Below are 20,595 nucleotides of genomic sequence, written 5' to 3' on the forward strand. Positions count from 1 at the left end.
CAGATCCATTAAATTAATTCACTTATATTTCCCTCATTTCAAAACTTTTTTAACAATTTTTTCAACTTCTTCCCAATCATCAGTTGGAACTCTTGTTAATTCTATATCACCAAAATATGATCTAATAGCCATCAATTGTTCATAAGATTTCTTATTATGAACAAATGAAATTGCCACACCGACTCTACCAAATCTACCTGTTCTACCAATTCTATGCAAATAAGTTGAAGGATCAGGTCTACCTTCTCTATCAGTTGGTAAATCATAATTAACAACCATGGAAACACTTGGAATGTCAATACCTCTTGATAAAACATTAGTTGTAATTAAAACTTTTGAACGACCAAATCTAAAATCATCAATTAATTTATCACGATCACTTGTTTCTAAATCACTATGTAAAATAGAAACTTGATGACCTTCATCTTTTAATTTCTTATATAAAACATTTGCAGTTTGCTTTTTAGCAACAAATATAATTGATGAACCAATTGTTAATAATCCATATAATTCATTTAAAACTTCAAATTTATGATCTTCATCATTACAATCCATATATAATTGTTTAATAGCATCAACATTTAATTCTTCTTGTTTCAATGTCAATTGATTAGCATTTGGAACGAATTTTTCAGCATATTTTCTGACTTGATCAGGGAATGTAGCACTAAATATAACTAATTGTGTAGTTTTAGGTAAAAATTTCTTTACACGAACACATTGATCACCTAAACCTTGTTGATCCAACATATTATCAGCTTCATCTAAAACAAACACAGCAAGTTTTGAAACATCAATTTGTTTACGACGAATAAAATCTAATACTGTACCAGGGGTACCAACTAGAATATTTGCGTTAATTTTGGCATTTCTTTCAACAACATTTGGTACAATCAATTGTGTGGTGATTCCTGTATATTTACCCATTGTTTCCACAACGTCCAATGTCTGTCTTGCTAATTCTCTTGCAGGTGCTAAACAAATTGCTTGAACACCATTTATTGAAGGATCAACTCTTGATAACATTGTTAATGAAAATGCTGCAGTTTTACCGGTACCTGATTGAGATTGGCCAATCATATTTCTTGGAGGGTTTGATATTAATAAAGGTAATGCCTTTTCTTGGATCTTGGAAGGTTTTTGATACTTCATTGCGTATAAACCTTTTAGTAATTCTTTTGACAATCCTAATTCTTCAAATGATTTAATTGAATATAATGGAGAATTTGGATCAGCTTGTAAATCTGCCAGTTTGACTTTAACTTCATAGGTGGATTTGATTAAATTTGAGTCTGGTTCTTCATCTTTCGGAGCTTCTGATTCTTTAGCTTCTTCTTTCACTTCTTCAACTTTTGTTTCTTCTTTCTTTGGTTCTTCAACTTTTGGTTTTGATTCAGCTTCTTCTTGTGCAGCTTGTTCTTTAGCTTGAGCTTTGATTGTCAAAGATGACAACAAGTCAGCAGCATCTGATGTTTCTCTTTTCTCAGACATGATTCTTATTAAATGATTGTGATTGATCAAAGAGATCTTTGAATTCTGTTGATGTTTTGATCTTGATCTTGATCTTTTCAAGATAATGTTTATTTGACATTTTTCTCGAAAAAAAAATTAAGGTGGTCAACACCGGGTAAGTTTTGAGATTTTGGCCGTGGAGTGTAAAAAGATAAATAATTAAAAACTTTGTGAGGTAAGTGGTATTGAAATTGTTGGTATTATATTAATGGAAATTCAGCTATCCGATTGTATTACTTTTTTTTGTTTTAAGTGCATATTGAATATCATGAGTTTTTGAAATAGTTGGGTAATATATTGCTACATAAAATTCAAAATACCAAATATTCGAATTTGAAATTTTTTTGAAAATGCTTTATTTTACTTTAAAAAATATATTATCAGATAATTGACTAGAAAAGATTCAATACTGCGTTAATTTATTCACTTTTATCGTTTAAATTGTACGTTTGATTCAATAAGTTAATAACGTCCATAGTAAATATTTCGGCAAGGGCACTTCGAATTGATTTAGGTTACTACGTTGTAAAGTTCTCCTTTTTAATTCGAATAAACTGGTATAAGTGAACCATTTCTTGACAAAAGTTGGTGCTCTACTCTTACTCTGCTCAATTATAAACTCGGTCTTTTGTGGAACAAGCAGCACGGTTGTTGGAAATGATTTGATGTTTGTAATCCGCAGTTAATTACACTGAAGAGACCTAGAGTCACTACGGCCGAATAATCTAAACAATGCCTACATTGATGCATGATTTATACTGACCATGTTCTAAAGGGGGTGTATTGTTCCAGCTGAAGAGCATGGTGTGATAATTCTGGTTACAATTAAGGTCAACCTTTTTCTCAATTGTGTCTGAGTATAGCCTTGGAGAAGCACTGATGTATTATTAGAGCTGTAAAGAAGGATTCCACGATAAAGGAAGGATCTCAACGAATTCATGATACAAGATGCTAGGAATCCTTTAAAGCAAGGGCCCATGTCCACCTCTGCTTCTCACCAAAAGCAGCCATTATCGGGCCTGTTTTTTGGCCGTTGTTGCAGGGTGATCCGAAGCTTTGAACGTTCATGATCAGGTACAACTTTGGAAAGAATCATTGGAAAACTGCCTCTTAAAAAACCAGATCAATCTGAACTAGTCTATCAATCGACTGTAACTAATCTTTATCTTCCCTTTCTATCCAACCACACTATTGTTCAGCTTCGCCAGCTGATCTAAAAAGTGTTGATCTTTGGATCGTCTTCAGCCTCTTTTCCTGACGCATTGGGAAGCACAGAAGAACAAGCTGAGCCAATGGAAAACAAGCATTCTTGAATCTCCACCACCGTAAAGAGTCAAGACATGCAAATACACACAACATGGGTTCTGGAACATGGTACTACTTGGCTGTATACCGTCAGCAAATTGACTATCTTATACCGATGGTCTTGTTGTAAAATGAATATCTTGTTCTCGTATTTAAAGGACCCTTTTGACACCACTTCCCACTGTTGCAAATAATTTGAGGTACCAACAGGGAACCAACCATGACTGACTTTACAAGAACGCTAGACTTCACTGACTTGCCAGATGTGCTGATAGAGAAAGTTGTACAAGAGCTGGACTCAAATGATATCATCAAGTTGCTCTCCAATTCCAAAAAGGTACAAGATGAATTCAAGGGGAATTATCATATCGTTCATGATAATGCAGATGATTCAATATACAACAACCTTCCAAAAGATTTACACACAAATGTTATGGATAAAGTTGCAATTGAAAAATTGCTCAATTTCAAAGGTACATTACTATTAGAAGTTCACCAAATGGAACAATCTTGGCTTGAATTCTTTGATTTGATCAATGGTCTATCCGAACAAACAACTTGCCGTATCACAATTTATGGAGTTGAAACAATACCTTATGAATTACAAGAGCATTTCCATAGAGTTGTTAATCTTTCCGCACTGGATAAGGGCTTTATAAAATCAATCCATTTACCAGATATCACCATTTTACATTTCTTAATTTTACATTGGGATCCATCTATTTTCAAGGCTCCAAAATTGAATAGATTGATATTGGGTGATTGTAAACTTGTTGATCCAGGTTTTAAAATCAATTTCCCACAATTGGAAGAATTACATTTGGAAGAAGCTATAGGTAAAGGTTTAGAAATTTTTGAAATACCAAAGACTTTAAGTTTAAGAGACGCTTCAGATATAGTAAAGATTGAAAACCTGAAATCTCAAGACTTGAAATTTTTAAGAATTGAAGCATGTCCCAATTTAAACATTTTACAAAACTGTGAATTTCCAAATTTAAACCATTTTGAAATTTATGATACTCCATTAGATTATGTGACTGATTTGAAAGCACCAAATTTGATTAATATTGTTTTGGAATCCAGCTCAGCAATTTTAGCTTGGAATAAGATTGATGCTGTAAATTTAAAAGAGTTAACCATTTCTTGTGGTGCCCTAGAACAGTTTCAAAATTTTAATACTCCAAATATTGAATTTGCTGAATTGAATCTTTCAGGTCAACCAATTCTTGAAAGTTATAAAGATTATGAAAGTCCATGTAATGCCTTGGAAAATGTCCGAATCATGATATTAACGTCATGTATACAAATATTGGAAGGTTTGAATTTGACAAAACTAGACCAATTATCACTACAGGATGAATTTTATCATAGACTCACCACCAAGACAAAATTCCCAGTTTTACAATCACTGAATCTTTGTCATAATGATTTAATCCAACAAGTCCCAAGTTTTGAAGCACCACAATTAGAAATGATTACCGTTATTGGTTCTTTCAACTTCATTAGCATAAACAACATCCCAGAAGCTTATCCATCTTTAAAACACCTCAAGATTGATAATTGTGCACTATCCACAATCACGGGCATTGATTTCCCAAATTTGGAAACATTGGATATTCAATCAGATGTACCAAACTTCACATTAACAAATTGTCATTTTGCCAATCTCAAACAATTAACAATAAGTCCAAAGGCAAATACTGGTATTTCCTTAGCTTATTATGATCATTTAATGAAGAGTGTTTTCCAATTCACTGCTCCTAAATTAGCACATTTGATGCTTTTAGATATGTTTATCAAGACACCTTTCAGTACTGTTGGATTCCCAATTTTAAAAGAATTGACAATTTTCCATGTTGAACAATTAGAATTAGTTGATTCTGAAATTTTAGAAGTTTTGGATCTTTCCAAAAATGAAGGGTTGGAAAAATTGGATATGGGTATCTTGCCTAATTTGATTGAATTTTATCCACCAAGAAGTATTGATTCATTTACTAAAAATGCCTTAGGATTGGAGAAAAATGGGATGGAAAAGGGTGTTGAGTCTAGTATTGTGGATACCACTTCTGAACTTCTTGAGCAACTAATGTTGAGATGATTGAAATTTTATAAACTAGTGGTTTTTTGGTTTATTTGTAGTTTGATCCAATCAAAATCAAGTTTTTCAAGCTTATCACATTCTGCCAAATCTCAGGTGTAATGGCCGGGCGAAAATTTAAAATGCTTACAAAAGATAATTATGTCACAAAACCCCATGTCTTTATTGGAGCAACGTATAAACAAGAGTGATGACTTTGAAGATGAGCTTGTCTGAGACGGAGGAATTGTATAAAAGCCTTGTTTGAAGATGGGTATTAATTGATACCTTGAGCTCCATTTTCATAGTTAAAGTACATCCGCCAAAGAATTAACAATCCATATAGCCAAAATGATGTTACAACAACAAGAACCATTAAACCTTTTAACATTACCTAATGAGATTTTCCAGCTAATTTTATATCAATTAGAATCAAGTGAAATTGTGGAGTTTCTACGCTCTTCCAGAAAGGTTCAAAACATGTTGAAAGATTCATATCACATTGTTACTGATGAGGTCAAGTATCTAGAAGGAAATATTTCAAAAGAATTATATTCTGATGTTGTTGATATATGTCCAATCTTCCACGAAGGAAAGAATACCAGTTTCAATTATAACCGAACTTTCTTATTGCAAATTCATGACCCAAAGACATCAAGTGAAACTTTCGAAAAATTGATTCATTCATTACCAATCAATTGTCGTTGTAAAATCTCAAAATACGTTAATACTCAATCATTAGGAGATTCTTCATTTACTGAACCAATTGAAATTCGTGCTTATGAGTTCAGAATTATTAAATCCGTGGAAATTGTGGATTCAACAACTCTTAGATTACAAAATTCAACTTGGGATCTTTCATTATTCAAATTACCAAAAGTTTCAAAATTGTTACTAAATAATTGTTTTATTGAACCTCAACACTCATACAAAGTTAAATTCCCCAACCTTTCAGATTTATATATTGATGGTGCAAATCATCAGGTTTTTGAATCTATTGAATTACCAGAAAATGTAGCATTGTTTGGTATTGATGCAGTTGTTGAGAATTTGAAATCAACTAATTTACAAGATTTGAGAATAATCAATAGTGAATTATCATTGATTGGAAATTGTGATTTCCCAAAGTTGGATCAATTTGTCATTTTTGATTCAAATATTGGTCAATTGAATAAATTTAGAGCTTGTTCATTGAAAACCATTTCAATAAATTCAAGACATTCCACGATTTTATGGAATGATCTTCATTTGCCAAATTTGGAAACATTAAAAATCATTGCTTCTGAAATTTCTTTTGAGTTTAGTAATGTTTATTGTCCTAACCTAATTGAAGCCTCAATTTATGCATATAATCAACCAAATCCAGAAGAATCACTTTCAACACCTTTTAGATTTTTGGAAAAATTGAAAAGCCTTACAATTTGGGGTGGATGTGTTCAGATATTGGAAGGTTTGAAACTTGAAAATTTAGAATCATTTCTCATTGATGGAAGAGTCCAGTATGAACTTTCTCAAGATGTTTATTTCCCCAAACTGTCATCATTAGTACTTTGGGGAACATCAAAGACTTTATTAAAGATTCCAAAATTAAATGCACCAAATATATTCAAAATCGAACTAAGAGGAGATATTATTAATCTAGAACGTTCAGATTTGCATTGTTATCCGATGGGTATATCTTTAGAAGTTAGAATTCAACATGGTGTTGAGATTGATGCTATTGATGTTTCTTGTTTGAAGAGATTGTCAATTAGTTATGATGAGTCAAGGGAATTATTACAACCTACACTAAATTTCAAAGAATCTCTAAATTCATTAGAACTTTTCAGATTTTCTCCCATACTTGAAACTAATCCAAAGTGCGCTAAAAGTGAATACTCAAGCGCTTTTTGTAATATTCAATTACTTCTTGGAGATGATTTAGAGTCATTACAGGCTTGGGCTTATGGGAAACCGGTATGTACAAGGGTATTGTCAATATCAAAACTTCTCAAAATGTCCACTGCAAGAAATGGACTTCATTCAAGAACTAGTGATATGTTAATGCCCCTTGATATGGGAAATGAAAATTCAGGGGACTTGTTTTGCTTGAGAGGTGTTTCTGCTTTGTATTTCGGTACAACGTTTAATCCTGGTCATTACATGTATGAAGACGCTGATGCATTATTTGCTAAAGATCCCGATCTTGTCAAGATCTTGTCTGATCATGATGCTGAAATGTTTAGAGATTTTACCTCTGATCAACAAGGTTCCATGGGTTTTTTTGGTACAGCTTCGTTGTCAAATTAAGATACTTCTTGATAACAACTCGTAGCTTTATCAAGTGCGACGCAATCTATTCTCTACATATTCTCAATTCATTAAAAAAATTCCGTCTATTAAAAATAATTTGCATAACTCCATAACACATTAAGTACTTTCCCATTTGAATATTACAATAGATAACCACATATATCAATCTTCTCTCTCTCTCTCTCTCCATCACTAAAATCACATTATAATGAATCAGGAGTCCAATCCAATCCAATTCTTTTATAAACTTTAGCTTGCACCTGTGTCCATAATTTCGCCTTATCCTCTTTTGATAATTTAGGTAAACCAGGGACAACAGTTCTTGAATCATTCATAATAGCTTTTCTTAATAATGAATTCCCATTTGAACTAGAAACATTAACATTCCCATTTGAAGACATATTTCCAGCTTTTTTCAATTTTTTCAATTCATGACAAGATTTTTTAAAATCATAACGACATTGAGCCTCCACAGCTAAATTTAATAAAAAATTTTCAATAACATTACGCCATTCAGGTTTTGATAATCTATTATTATAAAAAATTGGTATCCCTGAATTTGTTAAAAACATTGCATGACGTTGTCTTGCTGCGTTTAAAGTGTATTTAGCAGTTTGTTCTCTAAATTCAACATCAAATTTCGCCTCTTTATAAATATCTGAATGAACCAATTTTTCCACAATGGTTTCATCATCTGCATCTAATGGTAAATATTCAAATTTGAAACCTTGTGGGGCATAAATTATTGGTAATGAGTTGTTCCATTCAGGTTTTATAGAGTCAACAATTAATAATGATCTAATGTCATTTAATTCCCAATCTAATAAGGCTCTTTTGGTAAACATTGGACGACCATCTATTAATAATGAAGGATCAGCTAATAATTCAGGGGCATACATGTCATCGAATCTTGAAGGTAATGCATCTTGTAAAGTCATCATTATTGGTTGTCCTGGTTGTTGGTGTTGTTCTTGTATGGATTCTGGATGTGAAAACTGTGAAATGTTGGTATATTGGGTTTGTAAAGTTTGATTTGAGAATATTGAATCTTGATTAGTTATTTTAGAAGTCATGGATGGTGTTGTTGAGATTGATGATGCTGATGATGAAAAAGATGAAGAAATTGAAGGAACAGGATGTAATGGTTGTAATTGTTGTTGATATTCATAATCCTCCATTTGAACATCATTATCAACAGGTTCACTAGGGATTAAATCTTCTTCAGATGATGATTTTTTGGATGATTTTAAACTTGAACTTGAATTCAAATGTCTTAATTTTGATAATCCAAATAATTTAGATTTTGGTTTATTCTCTTGTTTTGATGTGGTTTCTTTTTCAGATAGTGTTAAAGGTATTTCCAAACTATCATATGAATTTGTTTTAGATAATGAATGATCACTTGCACTTGATACATTCTTCAGAGGTGAAGAACCATGCCTTAGTTGAGAACTTGGTGGTTTTAAATTCAACTTTCTTGTAATTTCATCTCTGGCTCTGTTTGTATACTCTTTTGGAGTATCAGACTTAGTTTTGGATAAGACTGGTGACACATACATCGTGTCGATATTGAATGTTGATTGTACTTGTCTTTAGGGGGTTGATGTTGTTGTAAATTCTTGTTTGATTTTTTTGTACTCGTAATTGAATTTGATCAAGGAGGTTTTTCCAGACAATAGAATCTCTAATTTGATATGGTATGAAACGTGATAATCTGTAGAAACTCTTCTTCTCTATGATTTAATCTTTCTCTAACTATAATCTCTCTTCACTTCCTTCGATCAATACACTTGTCAATGGTTTTCTTTCTTCGAAAAGGTTTTTTTCCAATTCAAAATTCCTTTCCAAAATCGAAAGGAAATCGGAAGATTTTTTTGTTTTTTTAAAAGGGCGATTTTTTTTTTAATTTTTGGCTGCTGGGAAAATTAAAGTTTCTCGGGGCGCATGAAGCAAAATTTGGGGAACTTTTTTGGGGGACACGGGACAAAAGTCTCCAGGGTTACCAAGCACAGTAGCAGGAGCAACAGCTTACAAATCAGAGACATGGAGGGAGACGTGATTGGTGAAGATAGAGCCTATAGAGGTTAAGGTGCTCTCTTTCCATTGAGTGTTCAACCTCATTTTATCGTCCAAATGTTCATTTCCCCAGGTCAATCACCTCAGCAAGGTTCCATGGTTTTTTTCCGAGAATCAGCGTGTATGTATGATTTGTCCCGTTTTATCTCGGAGAAACCTGACCAGAATGGGGGCTCCTCGTATCTTACTGAGAAGGGGATGTTCCGGGGGTGCAAAGTGCGTTTGTGGGGGGACACTTTGAAATTTATTTTTTAGCCAGATCGAATTTGGATTTGGATTTGAGCTTTTGAGAATTGAAAAGGAGAGTGACAGAGGAAAGAAAAGAAAGAGCAATAGGCAAAGGTTATTTGTTAGGGAGTGAGTGACTATGGTGGTGATTTAGTTTAGCTCTAAAATTATTTGCTAGAGAATCGTTGGAAAGAGTGATCAATTACGCTATAGTTGATCTCCCAGCAAGCCAATAGTTTCTCCTGGTTCCCGTTTTATGCTTGATCTACTAATTATTAATCAAAGGGCTACACCTTCTTAAAGATGAGGTATGGCAATTAGTAATTACTTGTAGATCAGTTAAACGGAATCATCCTTTCCCAGGCTGTTCTGACCAGCCAGAGAAGTGTTCAGCCAAAGGCCAGTCCTGGACAGTGCTATCACTTGACTCTCAAAGCTTGAGCTTGTGATCTTTCAACCTTATACACAGTAATTACACGTTTCAAATGACCATCAACTCTTTAAGCCCTTGCCAATTGTCTTGATCAACTCTTTGTTTGAAGCTTTTCTTTTCACTTGTCTGGGGCAAAACTCGGAAAAAATCGACCAGCGCCTGCAAAAGGAACGACCAAAAACTGTGCGAGCTAGTGGAAGAACTTTTAATCATTGATTCTGATTGGTTTATTTTGGTGAATAGCTATCATAATGATTGGGAATTGACACTTTATGGCTGCAAATGTTAATTATTCACACAGACCATGCATCTACTGCTTGTACCGTTGTCCTTAAAATACAAGCTGGTATTGAGATGGTTCTGTTCAACTCATGGTACATTGATATGGATCTTTTACTGTCCGGCCCAGTACAAGCCTAGTTAGCCATATAGAGCTACTCAACACCCGTAGACACTCTCTAGTATTCATTCCTCCCACTTCCATGGCCTTGAAAGTTTCAACTTGTCCCAGTCTGCAATCTTTGGCTACGGCTTTAACAGACGTTTTAGCTAATGTCTGCCATTGTTCACCGGGTTAACCTCGGCAGCACATCCAGACACCACAACATCACGAAAAATGGAAAAATCCATTTCGCGAATTTTCAATGTTTTGTTTACAAATTTAAACAAGAATCTTTTAAATGAACAAACAATGGCACCAATCACCAGAAGTTCTATAAGAAGGATTATCAAGTCAAAGACTGATCTCAAACTAGCTAATGACTCTACAGATATCTTGGTATGTGTATTATTTCCATACAGCGGTTGATGGGTTGACTAACTAAAGTTTTAGATCAATCTTGATTATATGCTCTTTGTTAGAGATTTAATGTTTGAAGCTGAAAAACTTGCTGATAAATCTGGATCAAGTGAAATATTGTCAACCCATTTAAGAATGGCTAGAGTTGTAAGTTACAAATAACGAGTTTTGTGAAGGATTGCGATACTAATGACGTTTAGAATGTGTTAAAAAAATACAGGGGTTGAGCGCATAAAATCCTCTACAATTGAAGGAATATTTTGATTATCATTATCATTATTTGGCTCCACGAATCAAATACCCTTCAAGAGATGCAAAAACAGACTGCTATATACAAGAATTCCATCTCTCTAAAACACATGATTTGGGGTTTTCAAAGTATCAACTAAAGCCAAGGCACCATCTGGATCATTTTTCTTATAAACAAATAATCCTTGCAATTGGGCAGTACTAATAGGTGCTTTCAATTCAACAGCTTTTGCCACAAATTCTTTAGCTTTTGCAGTTTCACCTTCATAAAATCTTAAAAACATTTGTTCAATTTGATGAGGTGTAGCATCTCCAACATATACTCTATAATCAACCCTGCCTGGTCTTAGGATAGCTGGATCTAATTTTTCTGGATGATTTGTTGTCATGAATGTGATTGTTTCTTCTGAAGATGCAACACCATCTAATGCATTTAATAACCCACTAAATGTAACACCTGATTTGAACCCACTTGCATCTGTTTGATCTCTCATATTGAAAGCTGCATCAATATCTTCTAACAGTAAGATTGATCTTTCTGGAATATGATTCATTAAATGATTCAATCTATCATCTGTTAAATTTGCTTCTGATAAATTTAAAATACAAATATTATAATCCAATTCACCAGCTAATGCTTGAATAAAACTCGTCTTACCAGAACCAGGTGGGCCATACAATAAATAACCACGTCTATATGGAATACCTCTATCAAAATACCATTTCCCACTTTTCAAAAAATCTAAAACATCACTAACAATTCCCTCTTTAATACCATCATCCAATATAACACTACCAATCATTCTCTTTCTCTTAGGTTGTCCAAAAGGTCTCCATTCAGGACCCCATGATGTATAAATAACAGTTTTACCCTCTTGAGCTTTCAAAGCCAATGTTTTAGCCTCACCCAATAAATCACTAAATAATCCACGATCACGATATAATGTAGTCAATGTGACCGTTTCAAAAGGTGCACCATTTGTCATATCTATCAATTTCCCCGATCTTTCACGTTTGATCAACATATAAGCACCTTTATATTTGATTAAATGATTCCCAGGACCAGGAACTAATGAAAATTTTGTAGTAACTGCCCCATTATCATGTTGAATGAAATTAGTCTCAACACTCAAATGTCTTGAGCTACGGTTCTTATATTGGGACATCCATTCTAAAAACCATAAATATGATTTATCCTTTGATGGGATCTCCAAATCAACTAATAATTGACGATATGCAAAACCTGAAGCTCTAATAATACCTTGACGTGCTAAAGCTAACGAGGTACCTAAAAGCATAAGACCACCACCTGCAGCGAAATAAGGGTTCCCCACTATGAACTGTTCGAATAAATTGGTGGCCATTCCTTGGATTCCATCACTTTTGGATAATTTATCAAAATCTATTTGAGGTGGTTGTGGTGCACCACCATTGGCTGGTGGAGTTGTTGTTATGGGTTGAGGCGGTGCGACTTGTGTGTCTGTTGGTTCTGAGGATGGATTATCTTTACCACCAAAGCCAAACATTTTGGGAATAGTTTGAATCTGCTCAATGTTTATTGTCCAAAAGAAGGTGTTGAAATATTAAATAGATTTTTTTTTCTTGAAAACTTGGTGAAGTAGTGGCCCTTGACCGATTTCTAGTTTGAGTTTTCAGGGAAAAAAAGTCTGAAGGGCAAAGTTTTGATGGCAATTAACGTGGAAGGTGTCAAAGATTTGGTTAATTGAATCAATCAAAGTTATTGAATTTCAAGCTCTAGTGAATTTTTATCCATTGGTGATACGGTTTATTTGATTTTTGTGATTATTCCCATTGCATTGGCGCTGATTAAAGCTTTTTTTTTATTTTCGATTACCTTTGCGATTAGATACAGCTTTTATTTTGTGGATCTTTTGCGGTTTCAATTCAAATTTATCATCAACAACCTCATCTTTACAATACCAAAATATTGAAATATTGAGCTCATAAATGCTGAATGATTCATCTAGCAATATGTCAGAAGATCATGGAAAAGAATTAAGTAATGATTTCAAATCATTCACCATCCCTTTTGATCAATCAAATCAACCACTCACAGCCACCCCAGACGAAATAACAATGAATTCGTCATCTTCCAAACAGTTAGGTTATAACCCTAGTGATTATGAGAATTTAGAACCAACAATAGAGGAACACCACCTGGGTTCAGTTGATGAAGATGATCCAGATGAACATGTATTGGATGAAGTGGCAGAAGATGCCGATGATGAAGATTTCCTTGGATTGTACTTGAACATACAACAAAATGTTTTCAAGACTTCAAACAGAATATTGGATGACATTAGAGCTGATTTATTATTTTTACTAGATGATAATGAAGAAGAGTTACAAAATGGGATATTGAAGAAATCTCCAATTTCATATGCATCCAAGTTGAGTGGTCATAAATCAACCCCATATGATTTGCTGCTATTGAATCAATCTTATGAGTATGCACCAAGTATAGAGCATCGTCGTTCCAAATCGAATCCGAATGATAAAATCACCATCATTAGAGCACTGTTGTACAGTTCTAGAGAACCATCATTATCACGTACCAAAATATATCATGTCAAATTACTCATAAAGAATAAAGATTCAACAAGCGCTATATCAATACCAAAGAATGAATTTCATCTAGTTGATGAATTAAATGAACAAGACGCTTTGGATTTAGTTTCATCTAAATTAGCACAGGATTCTGATTCTGAAAAAGTGAAATCTGCATTACCCAAAATCGTGGATGAAGCTAACTATATATGTGCAGTTTCAAACAAGATTGTTAGAATTGAAATATCAGAACCAGAGTTTGATTTTGATGATTTACATGATTTTGAAATGGGTCCAATTAATGTTAGATATACAAAAGCTTTAGATACATACCCTGGATTGAATAAAGAAATTCCTTCACCTGCTCAATGTTTGCATACTTTGTTTAAAGCTATTAGAGGTCCATTGGTTTTGAAATCCACTGAGGAACATAGAACAATTACAGCCACAAACAAAGCATTGAATTCCAACATAAATCCAAAGATATTGATCAAAAGATTACAATTTGAACTTGATGATGGTGAATTTGACCCTCCAAATATTTCAGACGTTAATGATAGACAATCATCTATAATAAGAGAATCATATATTAGAAAAATATTAGAGATTATGTTACTAGGAAGAAAATCATTTTCTGGCTCATCACAAAATCCATTCAACCAATTTGATTTTACAAATTCATCAAATCTGATATTCCATGAATTGGGTGATAACGGTTCAATCAATAATCATGAATTTCTTAAAGATGAAAGTTTTATAAATATTTCTGCTTATCCGTTCTATAGCGATGATCTAACCATTAATTGTTATGACAGAACTGTTAAATATGATCCTAAAAACACACCTATCTACTTTGATTCATTGAAGAGCATAAACACCAGAAGAGCAACTTATAACCTAAGCACATATGTTTCCAAATTGATTTCATTGAATGTTATTGGTCAGAAAGATATTGATAATGCTTATAGAGCTTTAAGTATTGAACCATCTCAAGCGGATCAAATCAGTGATGATCTCTTGTTGACGATGTATAAAAATGAGACTGCTATTCATCCATTAGATGGTAAATTAAGAACTTCATTGATAACATTAGCTTTCCAAAGAGATAGTGAGAAATTAAAAAGATATTTAACTTATGAGCCATTGCCATTGAACCAAGCTTATGATGTATTGGAAGTTGATGCTGCAGTTGATGATGATGTTATCACTACTGCTGCCTCTGTGAAGAAAATTGATAAACCAAATGAAGCTGAATTAATTGATAGGGCCTTTTTAACAGTCGCTACTGAACGGAAAAGTTTCTCGTTATTAGATCATATGGAGAGAGATAACCCAGATATTTATGATCCAATGACTTATAAAGAAGCTTGTGAATACCTAGGTGTTGATGAAATTGCCAATGATTTCCAAGTTATTACTATTTTCCAAATGGGTAATAGAGAGATCAAAAGTGCAAGAAATGCATTAAAAACAATCGGTGAAGCTAAACATAGTAAGCTTATTGATTCATTCCTACAAACTGGATTAATTGATCATAATTCACTACCTGCTGAAAATTGGCCAGTTGGGTTGAATAATATTGGTAATACTTGTTATTTGAATTCTTTACTACAATATTATTTCAGTATCAAACCATTCAGAGATGCTGCTTTGGAATTCCATGACATCTTTGGTGGTGAGTCTATTTATAAAGATAGAAGAATTGGTGGTAGATTAGTTGGTGATGGTGAAGTTGAAAGATCTTTCCAATTTGTTTATCAATTGAGAGATTTATTTCGTGAACAAATCCATTCGGATAAGAGATGTATTACACCAAAGAAGGAATTGGCTTATTTAGCTTTTTTACCAAGTGTTGCTGAAGTTGAATTTGAAAAAGAAGGGACAAAGAAATCCAATGATAATAATGCTGATTTATTTTATAAGGGGAATCATCAAGATGATGCAATTCTGATTGAATCTACTTCAACAGTTGACGAATTGCACCGCAAAAAGCCAAGTAAAGGTGAAGATTATGATTTAATTGATTTGAGCGAAAATGAAAAGAACGATCATGAAGATATCATCATGGTTGATAATGATAATGAAGAGGTGAAACCAAAAGCTGAAGAAATAGCTTCCAGTGGTGATGCTGATAAAACAATGACTGAAGCTGAAGATGAAGATGAAGAAGATGATGATGAAACTCCAGAACAAAAAATTGCTAAAGCTACCAAAGCTGCTAAAATTTCAGAAACAGAGATGGAAACTGCTTATGAAATTGGAAGACAACAAGATGTTACTGAATGTATTGGTAATGTTTTATCCCAGGTTGAAGCTGCTTTGAAACCTGAAGGATTTGATGAAGATGATAATGAACAACAAGACCTTGTTAAGAATTTGTTTTTCGGTAAAACTGTTCAACATTTAACAGACCTGACAAACCCATCAAATAAAAGAGATAAAGTTGATAGATTCTCCAACCTTTTTGTCAATATAACTGATCAACCAAGAAATATTTATGAAGCTTTTGATATTTTGTTCAAGAGTGAAGAAGTTAATATTGATGGTGGTCCATATAAAAGATCTGAAAGAATTACAAAATTACCAAGAATATTACAAGTTCAAATCCAAAGAGTTTATTTTGATAGAATTAAGCTTCGTCCATACAAAAGCATTGAACCTTTACCATTCCCTGAAACATTGTACATGGATCGTTATCTAGATACAGATAATCAAGAAATCATCAAAAGAAGAGAAGAAGTTGAGAATTGGAAGTCTGAAATTAAAACTTTACAAGATCGTAAAACTAGTTTGTTAACCAAAAATCAACAAGGTATCACGTTTAGGGATTCATTGATTAGTACTAAAGATTGGTTGAAAGATCAAGATTTTGGTAAACCTGAAACTATTGAAGTATTGGAAAAACAAGTTAAAAAGATTGATGATGAATTAATAAATATTTATCAAAAGACACATGAACTAGAAAATAAAATTGATCATCATTTTGATTCTTTCCAAAAACATGGTTATTCCATTTTTGCAATTTTCATCCATAGAGGTGAAGCTAATTATGGTCATTATTGGATATATATTAAGGATAAAAAAAGAGGAATGTTCAGAAAATATAATGATGAAATAGTTTCTGAAGTTTCAACAGCTGAAGTTTTCAATTTTGATGAAGGAAACACCGCTACACCTTATTTCCTTGGTTATGTTGCCCAGGGACATGAAGATGAAATTGAACCTTTGTGCAGAGTTTTACAAGACCAACAACAGGAAGAAGTCAACGTATAATCTACAATTTATCAAATCAATGTTTAAAATTTGTTATGATTTAAAAGAATTTTGTAGTTTATATGGTTTGTTGCCCCTGTCCCAAATATTCAGATTTGATCGATGAAAAAAAAAATGGATTCCAGAACACGTCTAAAGAAGCGTTTCGACAATTTCAACAATAAGAGGAATTTACTAATTGAATCAAATACGGGTCAATCTTGTGAATTGAATCAAGATCTTAACACAGCAATACACCGTCAACCGTTGTCACTAGAGTCAGTACCTCAGTTCATTCCATTCAAATTAGGTGTTTTTTTTTATTACTAGATCTTTGTTTTATTTGTTTCTCCTTGCTGGTCAAAATTATAGTGAGAAATACATCAAAACATCGTTATTCTGTCTCAAAGAGAGGTTCCAATCTCATATTGCTTGTCTCTCCATTTGATTGATCATTTAAACATATAATATATAGCATGTCCGGTTTACAACGTCGCAGAGGAGGTGGGAGAACAGTTTCATCCGAACCAACAAACGTTGACTCAAAAGATAATTCATCTTCAGAAGAAGTGAACCATAAAGTTGGTTATGATCCACAAGACAATGCCTCGAAAAATGAAGAGAGAAAAGAACCAACCTTGACATTGATGGAGGAAGTTTTATTGATGGGTATTAAAGATAAAGAAGGTTATTTGTCATTTTGGAATGATAATATTTCATATGCCTTACGTGGTTGTATCTTGTTGGAATTGGCATTAAGAGGTAAGATTGCAATTGTTAACGATCCTGCAAGAAGAAGATTTGAATTATCAGAAAGATTGGTTCAAGTTATAGATGATAAGAAAACTGGTGAAGTTTTATTAGATGAAACTTTAACTTTGATGAAGAGTGATCCAAATAATTTAAGTATTGCAAATTGGATAGATCTCTTAAGTGGTGAAACTTGGAATTTATTGAAAATTAATTATCAATTAAAACAAGTTCGTGAAAGATTAGCAAAAGGTTTAGTTGATAAAGGAATTTTAAGAACTGAACGTAAAAATTTCTTATTATTTGATATGCCAACACATCCATTAGCTGATTCTACTTCAAAAGATTCAATCATAAAAAGAATATTATCATTATTAGCTACAAGAAATATTCAATTACCAAATTCTCCGTTATTTCCAGCAGATATTAGATTTAAATATTTACGTTCAATTTCATTAGTTGCAGGTGCATATGCTGCTAATGTTTTAGAAAATGTTTTAGTCACATTAGGTTATGATCAACGTGATCGTGCTTTTGCCAGAGCTGATGAATTATTAACACAATTTTCACAATTCCCTTTCCAACCTCAATCAAGTGCATTAGGTTTAGGTATTAATTTGGTTAGTGAGATTAATGAAGAATTAGAACAAAATCCAGGATTTGACTTACAATTAGAAGTTGTTGCTGGTGTGTTATCTGTTTTCTCTAAAATGGATTCAATCTTATAGATACATTTGTGTTTTGTCTTTTGGTTCTTTGTGTTTTTCATTTATGTGTTAATTGTGAGTTTTTAGTCGAGGTTGTATAGTTTTCAAAAGCGTCATTAATTTTATGAAGCATCTTACAAAAGTAGTTCCAATTTCATTCATCCAATTATAAATGATCACCAAAGTTTTGTTTCAAATACTCACTCGAAGAATATCCTTCAATTGTATTGTTTGAAGAATCTAATTTATCTTTACCACCCAAGCCATGAACAAAATTGTGAATTAATGATTTTTCCTCATCATTGTATCGATCACCACATGATTCCCACCACATACCTCCTCCTAGCCTTTTATCAACAACATATTTAGCCTTTTGGAAAACAGAATGGATATTATCATATGAAACAAAAATTTGGTTTCTTGAATCATAACTAAATGCAATGACAGATTCATGATCATACTCTTCAGTGGCACCAGGTAATGGTAATTTGTTATAGTTCCAAATCCCAGCTTCATCACTTGACCCCGTGCCAACACCATTGAATGGACGTCCGTAACCGTTTGTCTTTGTAAAAGAACGACCATAATTTGCCATACCCAAAGTTAATTTACTTGGATCAATACCTTTTGATAAGAAATATTTGACTGAATCATCTGCACAAAGTTCATCTGGATGTTTCTTGTATAAATTACAATGATAACCAGTCTTTTCAGACCATTCACCAGCAAAATCATAAGTCATCAAATTCCAGAATGAAAGATATTTATCCATTGCTTGAATTTGGAAATTTTCAAGTTTTTCTTCAAAAGCTGGAGATGCAATTGTCAACAAGTATGAATCTCTTTCTAACCCCCTTTCATCTTCAATCTCTCTCAATCCAAGTCTTAATTGTTTCATGATTTGTAACAATAATCCAGCCTCCTTTTTAGTTTCAGGATATTCCCAGTCTAAGTCAATTCCATCAAATCCATATTGGACCATTAATTCCAATGATGATTCCACAAATTTTTGTAATTTTAATGCAGAATTAGTACCTTTTTTAAAATTATCACCATTTGACCAACCACCAATTGACATTGAAATTTTAATTTGTCTATTATGTTGTTTGATTTCGAAAAATCTAGCCAATAATCCATGAATTGATTTATGAGTATATGGACTTTTAAATTCAATATCAGTATCAGCCCATTGATCACTTAACTCAACTTTCCCACTATTTGGATCAACATTGAAGAAGGCATAAAATATATTAGTTACCAACTCTAATGGAATATCTTCTGGGAAATGTTTCCTATCATAAATTGACCAATCTGAATAATAAACACAAGTTCTAAACCCATTATAATGGGTATTAACTCCACTTTCAAGTATCAATGGATGTTGAGGTTCATTTTGGAATGCATTTTTGATTTTTTTGAAAAACATTATGGATTTGTTGTTTGGTAGAATGATTCTTGGAAAGATGAAGAAGAATTGGAAAAGTATTAAAATTGACACAATGGAGAAAATGATGTTGTTTGTTTTGAAATGTCTGCCAAAGATTAACATCAAGTATTTTTTTTAGTTAGCAAAAGTGTTTTTCATCAGTTTCGAAGTTCAAATATTGAGCATTGAACCAAGATCTCTTTTTTAAGTATCTGTATTTGACATTTGTTGGCTTTGTGTTGGCTATGCATTTCTGTGTGCAAAAGCCATAAAGACCGTTTTGATACTGGCAACCCCAGTGATTCAACCACTCAATTCTGAATGGACTATATACAATGTATTTGTGTAGCTCAGAGAACAAGGAAAAATATGTCTATAATATTCATCTTGGTCTACATGCTCAAAACGATCTGGTTGGAGGTAAAAAACATTGTATTGGACAATTTCAACATAGAACAGAATTTGAAATCACTCAAATATCATTTCGTTCATGTTGTCCGCAATATAGAGACACAAAACACTCGATTACAGTATAAAATTCTGAATCATCAAATCAATGTACCTTTGTAAAAGAGTCAAGGGAAGTTTATATTTCAGAAGTCAAGTGACCTCTGGCATGTATCAGATGATTTCGACTCCTTATGACACAGACCGTATACAATCATACGAAAACTACCATGATGGTTGAGAGCATTCTGGAACTTGAAAAGACAAATACCAAAACGTAGACTGATTTCCAAATTCTTTTAAATTCAAGACGTACACGGTCAAACAAACTTTTCGTGTTATTTAATTTGAAATTATTTCGCGCTTTTTACCCGGAAGCTCAAGCTTTCGCGAATTTGATTAATTTCTTTGACTTTTTCAATTTGAAAGAACAATTTGAATCGAAATAATCAAAAGATTTTGATTAAGGCTTTA

The 20,595-nt window shown here is 32.9% G+C and overlaps 9 protein-coding genes across 9 annotated transcripts; 5 read left to right on the plus strand and 4 right to left on the minus strand.

The window, feature by feature from the left end:
* Positions 1-33: 33 nt before the first annotated feature.
* On the minus strand, positions 34-1,491 carry DBP5 (ATP-dependent RNA helicase DBP5; the record flags this gene model as incomplete). Its single annotated transcript, XM_019181483.1, has 1 exon — positions 34-1,491. The coding sequence occupies one exon, from the start codon at positions 1,489-1,491 to the stop codon at positions 34-36; it is 1,458 nt and encodes a 485-aa protein (XP_019040559.1).
* Positions 1,492-3,037: 1,546 nt separating this feature from the next.
* On the plus strand, positions 3,038-4,915 carry WICANDRAFT_77985 (uncharacterized protein; the record flags this gene model as incomplete). The annotated part of the gene is made up of 1 exon (XM_019184645.1): positions 3,038-4,915. The coding sequence occupies one exon, from the start codon at positions 3,038-3,040 to the stop codon at positions 4,913-4,915; it is 1,878 nt and encodes a 625-aa protein (XP_019040560.1).
* A 330-nt stretch (positions 4,916-5,245) lies between these two features.
* WICANDRAFT_77986 (uncharacterized protein) lies at positions 5,246-7,183 on the plus strand (the record flags this gene model as incomplete). The annotated part of the gene is made up of 1 exon (XM_019184646.1): positions 5,246-7,183. One exon carries the CDS (start codon positions 5,246-5,248, stop codon positions 7,181-7,183), a length of 1,938 nt encoding a protein of 645 aa, XP_019040561.1.
* Positions 7,184-7,389: 206 nt separating this feature from the next.
* On the minus strand, positions 7,390-8,745 carry STD1 (Std1p; the record flags this gene model as incomplete). The annotated part of the gene is made up of 1 exon (XM_019184647.1): positions 7,390-8,745. One exon carries the CDS (start codon positions 8,743-8,745, stop codon positions 7,390-7,392), a length of 1,356 nt encoding a protein of 451 aa, XP_019040562.1.
* Positions 8,746-10,614: 1,869 nt separating this feature from the next.
* WICANDRAFT_61912 (uncharacterized protein) lies at positions 10,615-10,949 on the plus strand (the record flags this gene model as incomplete). The annotated part of the gene is made up of 3 exons (XM_019183272.1): positions 10,615-10,701; positions 10,756-10,869; positions 10,923-10,949. The coding sequence occupies 3 exons, from the start codon at positions 10,615-10,617 to the stop codon at positions 10,947-10,949; spliced, it is 228 nt and encodes a 75-aa protein (XP_019040563.1).
* Positions 10,950-11,072: 123 nt separating this feature from the next.
* BCS1 (bifunctional AAA family ATPase chaperone/translocase BCS1) lies at positions 11,073-12,335 on the minus strand (the record flags this gene model as incomplete). Its single annotated transcript, XM_019185559.1, has 1 exon — positions 11,073-12,335. One exon carries the CDS (start codon positions 12,333-12,335, stop codon positions 11,073-11,075), a length of 1,263 nt encoding a protein of 420 aa, XP_019040564.1.
* A 925-nt stretch (positions 12,336-13,260) lies between these two features.
* Positions 13,261-16,776, plus strand: UBP2 (ubiquitin-specific protease UBP2; the record flags this gene model as incomplete). Its single annotated transcript, XM_019180846.1, has 2 exons — positions 13,261-15,507; positions 15,628-16,776. Coding segments are annotated over 2 exons (3,396 nt in total), but the record flags the coding sequence as incomplete, so codon positions are not given.
* Positions 16,777-17,267: 491 nt separating this feature from the next.
* On the plus strand, positions 17,268-18,269 carry VPS74 (Vps74p; the record flags this gene model as incomplete). The annotated part of the gene is made up of 1 exon (XM_019185556.1): positions 17,268-18,269. One exon carries the CDS (start codon positions 17,268-17,270, stop codon positions 18,267-18,269), a length of 1,002 nt encoding a protein of 333 aa, XP_019040566.1.
* A 145-nt stretch (positions 18,270-18,414) lies between these two features.
* Positions 18,415-19,674, minus strand: CTS2 (putative chitinase; the record flags this gene model as incomplete). Its single annotated transcript, XM_019185557.1, has 1 exon — positions 18,415-19,674. The coding sequence occupies one exon, from the start codon at positions 19,672-19,674 to the stop codon at positions 18,415-18,417; it is 1,260 nt and encodes a 419-aa protein (XP_019040567.1).
* Between the last annotated feature and the right edge of the window lie 921 nt (positions 19,675-20,595).

The sequence above is a fragment of the Wickerhamomyces anomalus genome (assembly GCF_001661255.1).
Source record: "Wickerhamomyces anomalus NRRL Y-366-8 unplaced genomic scaffold WICANscaffold_2, whole genome shotgun sequence".
Taxonomy (NCBI): Eukaryota; Fungi; Ascomycota; class Saccharomycetes; order Phaffomycetales; family Wickerhamomycetaceae; genus Hansenula; species Hansenula anomala.